This window comes from Drosophila yakuba, chromosome 3L (genome assembly GCF_016746365.2).
Source record: "Drosophila yakuba strain Tai18E2 chromosome 3L, Prin_Dyak_Tai18E2_2.1, whole genome shotgun sequence".
Classification (NCBI taxonomy): domain Eukaryota; kingdom Metazoa; phylum Arthropoda; class Insecta; order Diptera; family Drosophilidae; genus Drosophila; species Drosophila yakuba.
In genome coordinates, this window is record NC_052529.2 from 14950296 (window position 1) to 14957197 (window position 6902).

General features: G+C 49.1%; 1 protein-coding gene across 1 annotated transcript; it reads right to left on the reverse strand.

Moving 5' to 3' along the window:
• Positions 1-48: 48 nt before the first annotated feature.
• LOC6534130 (tyrosine-protein phosphatase non-receptor type 23) lies at positions 49-6835 on the reverse strand. Its single transcript, XM_002094778.4, has 9 exons — positions 6617-6835; positions 5449-6198; positions 2472-5393; positions 1419-2411; positions 1221-1349; positions 979-1160; positions 738-925; positions 557-676; positions 49-498 (listed from the first exon to the last, which is right to left on the reverse strand). The coding sequence occupies exons 1-9, from the start codon at positions 6698-6700 to the stop codon at positions 386-388; spliced, it is 5481 nt and encodes a 1826-aa protein (XP_002094814.1). The 5' UTR covers positions 6701-6835; the 3' UTR covers positions 49-385.
• Positions 6836-6902: the final 67 nt, after the last annotated feature.

Here is a 6902-nt window from a genome sequence, read left to right on the forward strand (position 1 = left end):
TAACTTAGATGTAGTGACAGTTTCCACAAGGAATGCTTTCTACACCCATTCGATTTTAAATGTATTTTATTAAGTGATATAAATGTTTGATTGGTTTCTAATATACTTGCACAGTGGTTTGAAACGCTTGACAATATCCCGTACACATCACGATTCGGTTTGCGTCGAATTACAATTTATATAACAGTTGAAAGAGACGATTACGATACAGAGTAAAACATGCTTTCGATATCCCTTTAAATACTTTTCGCTTGCCTTAAATTGTTTGAAACAATATTAGATATTTAGAAATAGGTCTGCACAGTTAAATATTCGTATAAATACTCGTTTTGATTACACATAAATCTTTAGTTATCCGCCGCGGTTGGTTGGTTGGCTCAGTCGTTTACTTCAGCTTCCAAAGGGCATCCAATTCGTTGAGCGGATCCTTGTTCTCCTGCTGCTCCTTGGCAGTCACCTGCGGCGCCATCTTCATTTGATATGAGGTCATTATGCCACCTGCACGAAAATTGTTCTTTAAGTTCCATGAATTACAATATTAAATTAAAGAGCTTACGCTTGTTGAGCACATTGTGAGCATTGCAGAGCACTATTTGCATGGACTGCTCCAGGATGGCGGAATCCCTCAGGGAATTTTGACGCTGCGCGCAAATGCGCGACCAAACATCAATCGTATCTAAGGGATACGCGATTAGTATTTATAAAATGGAAGCCGATTCAAAATCAACTATGCTCACTTATTAAGATTGGCTGCTTGCTCTGCGTCGCTATAATCGCACACACTCCAATGGCCACCAGTTCGGAGCGCTCTGAACCCGTTAAGCAGTTCATAATAAGCGGCGAATTGGGAGCATTGGCTGCCTGGCAGCGTTGTCGATGGGTCTCCAAAGCGTTTTCCGCAACTCCCAAAAGTTGAGCTGGAGCTCTGTAAAATAACAAAGTTAATTTCCCTCCATTGGATGAAATCTGGATGTTTACCCCTTGGTCCACTGTTTCAGCTGCAGAAGAGATAAATCCAGCACGGCGTCTGCTCCATGCATGGATAACTTAAGCTGGTACTCGGAGCAGTGGCTAAGTTGCTGCAACTTTACACAGGTCACGGTGTAATCATCATAGTGAGTGGGCTGGTCCAACGCTTGAGGCCAGTAGGGATCAAAAAGCTGTAACAGATATTAAATATTTAGATTCACTAATTTCATATTTTTGGTTAGTTTACTCACTTCATTTGGGGTATGCAGACAAACCACAGTGCGCGACTTCTCCGACCAGATCATGGACCAGAAATCGTTGATGGTGTTCGACTGGGGAGTCTGAGCGACAATGAAGTTGGGACAGCCGGCACTCAAGTTCTAAATGAATAAAAACAGAGTTTACAGATTGTGTTTCATGACACTATCACAGTTGTTAGATGAACTCACCTTCATGTAGGCGGCATTGATGTAGTCATCGGTCTGCTTGTCCAGCTTTACTCTGGCATGATCATAGGGCAGACAATCAAGGGATCGATTTTTCTCCGGGAACAATTTCGCAATGGTGGTGGATCGCTTGTTAGCTGTAGCTTCTTTATCCAGCTTTTGCTGCAGCTCTTGCCACTTGGCACCCAGTTGAGTTTTGCCATTCAGCATTTTCACGTGTAGATTCTCCAGCAATTTCTCGTAGCTCTCCACCTCCTTTTGGAAATACTTAGTCGTTTTTTCGTCGGTAAAAGTTTCGGTTTGGAATGCAAAGCTGTTCGAATGCCCATTGGCGGTGCCAGATGCCTTGGGCTGTTTCTCACTGACGGAATGTGTAACGGAAACCGAGTCCCAGTCAAAGTTCTCCAGGGAACTCAAGTCAGAGCAGTTGGAAAGATTATCTATGCTGGCACACTTCTGACCCAATGGAATGGTAACTGGAGTTGGAGCACTTTCTTCGGCGGCAGCCACAGGAATTTCAGGTGTTGCGGGAGCAGCGTGCTCGGCAACACTTTCAGCCTTAACAGGCACCGATACCTGACTTCCCGGTGGCGTGGGAGTGGCCAACATCTGGGGCTGCAAAACGGGCTGCGGCAACATTGGCGGCGGAACAGCCACCGAGCAATCAATGTCCAGGTCGCTTAGCAGGTCCACATTGCTGGTTATCTTGGGAGCCACTGCCTCCGGCTTTGGTTCCACTTTGGTCAAAGTCGAGGAGGAGGCGTAAGGAGCGCCACTGGAGGTCGTCTGGGTTTCTGCAGTGCTGCTTGCTCCACTTTGCATATAAATGGACGCAGTTGAATTCGTGGGAGGCACAGGAGTGGGTTGTTGCTGCGGCATTACACTGCCATGATATCCATAAGGAGTAGAATAGTAGTTGGATGACTCCTTGCCCTCTATCGCGGAAGTAGAGTCCTTTGCAGCCGTATTAACCTTTGTGTGGGACACGATAGGAGACTGTGGGGAAAAGAGTTCCTTTGTTAAGGTCTCAATAGCGGGAGAATACGTAACACTTACATCGAATCCTGTTGCGGTATTGCCGCGAGTCGCATTCTCAGAGTCCGTGGTTCCTACCGATTGCTGCTTGCCACTCTGGCTGAACTGGTAGTTTTGGGAGACTTGGGATCCCTTCAACGAACTGGTGTCTTGCTGATAGCCACTGCTGTACTCGTATATACCAGTCTGTGGATTGAAACTATAGCCAGGATGGTTGGAATAGCTGCTGTAGGTGGCCGAAGGATGAGGGGTCGTGGTAGCCTGGGCTTGAGATGGAGTGGGGGCTGGAGCAGGACTTGGAACAGGAGAAACCCCAGGAGCTGGAGCTGCAGCTGCATTGGGTTCAGTGTACTGCTGTGGATATGGCAGTGGTTGCCCGGCCTTCGGTGGTGTTGCCTGGTGGCCTGGAACAGGTTGAGGCGCTGCTTGCACAGCCTGCGATGGATAAAGTGCCGGCTGTTGCGGAACCACTGGTTGCTGTTGTTGTTGTGGTGGATAACCAGATGGTTGCTGCTGATACGCCAGTGGTTGTTGAGGTGTCTGGGAATACCCGGTGGCCTGCTGCTGCGGTGTCTGCGATTGGGGATATCCTGTAGCCTGTTGCTGGGACTGAGGATAACCAGTCATCTGTTGCTGTGGATATCCAGTCTGTTGCTGCTGAGGTGTCTGTTGCTGTGTTAGTCCAGTAGATTGCGGAGCTTGGGAATAACCAGGAACTTGGAGCGGTGTTTGCGACTGGGAATAACCCGTTTGTTGCTGAGGCGTCAGCTGTTGAGCATAGCCCGAAGATTGCTGCTGCGGATAAGCTCCCACCTGTTGCTGTGGTGTCTGGGATTGTGGATATCCGCCAGGTTGCTGCTGTGGCCCCTGAGTTGCAACATAGCCCAAGGGTTGTTGCGCTGATGGTCCTGTTGGATAGCCAGTAGGTGCTGGAGGCACCTGTTGCGCTTGAGCATTAAGCTGTTGGTAAGCCTGTCCTGAATATCCTGCCGCTGTTTGGTAAGCATTGGACATGGGATTGACCACAAAGGGTGCCTGCAGGGAGGACGGCAGCTCACTGGGATTGGCAACCGAAACTGGATTGCCCGATGTAGCCACATACAGCGGTTGCTGGACATTCAATCCCTGGGCAGCTGAGCTTGCGGGAACTGTTCCGGGGGGCGCGTAGGCTAGAGGAGGCACAGAGCCACTTGGATACCCGTAATTGTATCCCATGCCGGCTTGGTTATTATCCTGCGCCTGGCCCTGCAAGTTCATCTGACCGAGTGCTCCGTGCAGCGACTGAGAGTTCGGCGAAGCTTGCGCCTTGTAGGCCGGAGGAGCAATGTGCTGCTGTTGCTGCTGATACATGGGATTCGTGTAACCAGCGGCCGTGGGATCGAAATACTGCTGCTGTGTGAGACTGTAGGGCGGAGGTGGCTCATTAGGTGGTGCAGTGGCATAGGAACAAGCGGCCTGCGTGGGGTTCTCCGAGCCCACCGGCACTGGACGCACTGTAGGCACATAGGCGGGATTTGAGGCATCCGCCATGGCTGCCTTGGCCTTTAGGTAGTCCCTTAATTTCGGGGTGCTGCTCACCGCTGGCACGGGAGTAGTTTCCGCAATGGGCTTACTGATAACTGGAGTGGTTGCTGCCTTGACGCTCTGCATCCTTTGCTGGCGCTCCTCGGACTGCACATCCCTGGCGGATCTAAATCTGGTAAGTAGCTTCTGTACATTTCCGGCTAGTTTTTTGTAGAATTCCAAGCCCTTGGCGGATTTTGCCAGCAGGTCCTCATAAACATCGTAGGATGCAGCCAGCGAACTGTAAAAGTGCTCCCGCTTTTGCTTCACGTCCTGGAGTGTTTTTAAAACCGGTGCCGCCTTGGCATAGTTTTCTGTTAGAGCCTGCAGAATATTACCTTGAGCCACCATGTTCTGATCCAGAAGTTCGGTGATCTTATCGTGTTTGCCCAGTTCGGTGGCAAATAATGCTTGGAGGCCCTCCTGTCCACCGTGCGCAATTACTTTGCCAGTGATGTCATCCTCATTGATGGCTATCCTCAAATCCGCATGGAACTGAGCACGTTGAGCCTTCATTTCGTTGACTTTGTTGAGAATGAGCTTCACATCCCTGAAAATTTCGGTGGTATTCAGTTCCGAGCTTAGTTTGGGCATCAGTTGTTGAATTTCAGGCAACGGTCTTGCGAGGATCTTTAGATTATTTACATGCAGGCTCATGGCTTTTCTCAAGGTATTATTAGATTCCCCTGCCCGTGCATGGGCTTCACTGTATTTCTGGAACTCTCGGGACAACTCAGTGATGTGGGCATTTGGAGTGCGTTGAACTCCGCTGGCAGATTGGAACTCCCGCTCCGCTTTGGCTTCCGCCTCCAGCATGCTTGAAATTTCGCCAAGATTGGTTTCCACATCGGCTGTAATCTCAGCCAGCTGAGACATGGCCTCTACGAGATCGCTGATAGCAGTCTTATTTGCATTTAAGGCGGCACAGCGATCCACGATGCCCTGGGGCAACTTATTGGCTTGCTCCTCGTTGATATTCAGGTTATCCAGGGTGAGGGAGCTCATATAGGACTCCAGTTGGGTGTCCTTCTCCTCCAGCAAAGCTCCGTACTTTCGCAAAAGTTTGGCTTTCTCTTCACTGTACAAAGAGCTGGCTTCGTGGGCCTTCATGGGCACTAATCTGGCAAAGATGTCTGGTCCCGCGTGCTCCTCGTCGGTTACTTGAAAGCCAATTCCATTGACCAAATTGGCACCTTGGACGGCTGCAATGGTGGACAGTTCAGGCACCGCCTCGTGATAAATGAACTCATTTTCGTTTTTGGCATTCTTGCGCTTTGCTTCCACCACATCAGCGGTGAAGCTGAGGGATTCGTTGATTTCCTGCTGGTCAGGAAGGCCCTTGGACTCTTTGCGCGCCTCCTCCAGCTTGTCCCAGGAAGCCTAAAAGAAATATAAGGTTAGCATAAGGTAAGAAGGCATAATTATTGGTAGTCACCTGGTAGAGAGTCACCCTTTCGCCCATCTGACGCTTCTCCTCGGAATGTTGGCCTTGGTACAGGTACAAGATGCATGTGAGATAGTTGATTTTGAAGCGCACGTACTTCTTCCACAGTTTGTAAAGTGGACTATCGATGACCTGGGCCACTGGACCTTCATCTCCTCCTGTTAGGAGAGCAGCGAGGGCAGCTCCATAGTAAACCACAATCTGGGCCGTTACTTTGGCCACAATATGCGGCTTTCTATTGTCGATCAGCGACTTCTCGAGGATGCATTCCTGGGCTTGAGCAAAGCACACCTGTTGCTGAAAGACCAGCAGCTCCGTGGTCATGAAATCCCCTCCACTATTGACATTGGCATACCGCTCCCTCAACTCTCCATAGGCCCAAGCTGCCGCCTGGAAGTGGGTGCAGGCCATCTTCATGCCATCCACATCACCACGGGTCACCGAAGCTCCGGACTGGGTGTGCGATGCGGCAATGTTGAACAGCACGGCAGCCCGCTCGAATCGCAGATCGGTGACCTCGTGAACAGCGCTGTGATAGAGATCCTTCCATGTAAAGGTGAAGATGCCGCGATCCGCCAGCTGGGGAAATCGATTCTGGAGTGCGTGCAGCTGGCAGTAGTAGCGTTTCATCACCGGCGCTCCATCTTTCGTGGTGCGCATGGCCTGGTTTCGTAGAGTCTCCAGGGCATGGACCTCTTTGGAATACGCCTCAGGATCTTCATGGTAAAATTCCGCTATGTACTGCAAGAAATTGTGAGGTTTAGTAGTATATTCTCATTCTTTAGTTTACCATTTGACTGGAAAATTTTACTACTTAAGGTAATAAGGTTCTTTTTGGAGAAACCGCTTTCAATTAGGGAATAAGTGCAATAACCCACCAAACTGCGACTGTTTGTTTATAACTTTTGTTTGTCGAGTTAATCAGATGATGGCGATGACTCAGCGGCCAGACAAAGGGGGCTTAAAAGCGGGTGAAAATGGAAAATACAGTGGAGCAGTTTGCATCATGTGCATGGGCATTCCAATAGGAACCCAATAAGCAAACGCATTTTCCCAATTTGACCGATAATTCGGTTTTACTAAGCTAACTCCTCTTTGTTTTGCTGGCTCTCTTTATTAGTTCACTCCCCTCTTCTCACACTCTTTCCTTTCGTCTTACCTTTTTTAAAGCCGCAAAGGAGGTTCCTTCGGGACTCGATTTCAGGGCGAATCCCAGCATATGCAAACGGGGCACCGCCTCCATATTGTTTGGTTTACTTGTTGCCTGCCCAGTTGGCCTTTTATTTTACACACAATTTACACTAATTGCTGGCAATTAATTTACCAATATCAAAACAAGATTGTTTTATGAAAAATGACGCAGCGTGACCGTTTCAGCTTTCTGGCAATATGTACTAAAAAATGACAACTGTATAGGGGGTATTCTGCTAATTTGGCATCGATAC

Excerpts from the sequence above, each read along its gene's own strand:
- LOC6534130 (XM_002094778.4), bottom strand. The coding sequence starts at position 6,700 with ATGGAGGCGGTGCCCCGTTTGCATATGCTGGGATTCGCCCTGAAATCG. Across the intron at positions 1,161-1,220 it reads GTCTGCATACCCCAAATGAA|CTTTTTGATCCCTACTGGCC; the intron begins GTGAGTAAACTA and ends TATCTGTTACAG. Across the intron at positions 499-556 it reads TCACAATGTGCTCAACAAGC|GTGGCATAATGACCTCATAT; the intron begins GTAAGCTCTTTA and ends ATTTTCGTGCAG.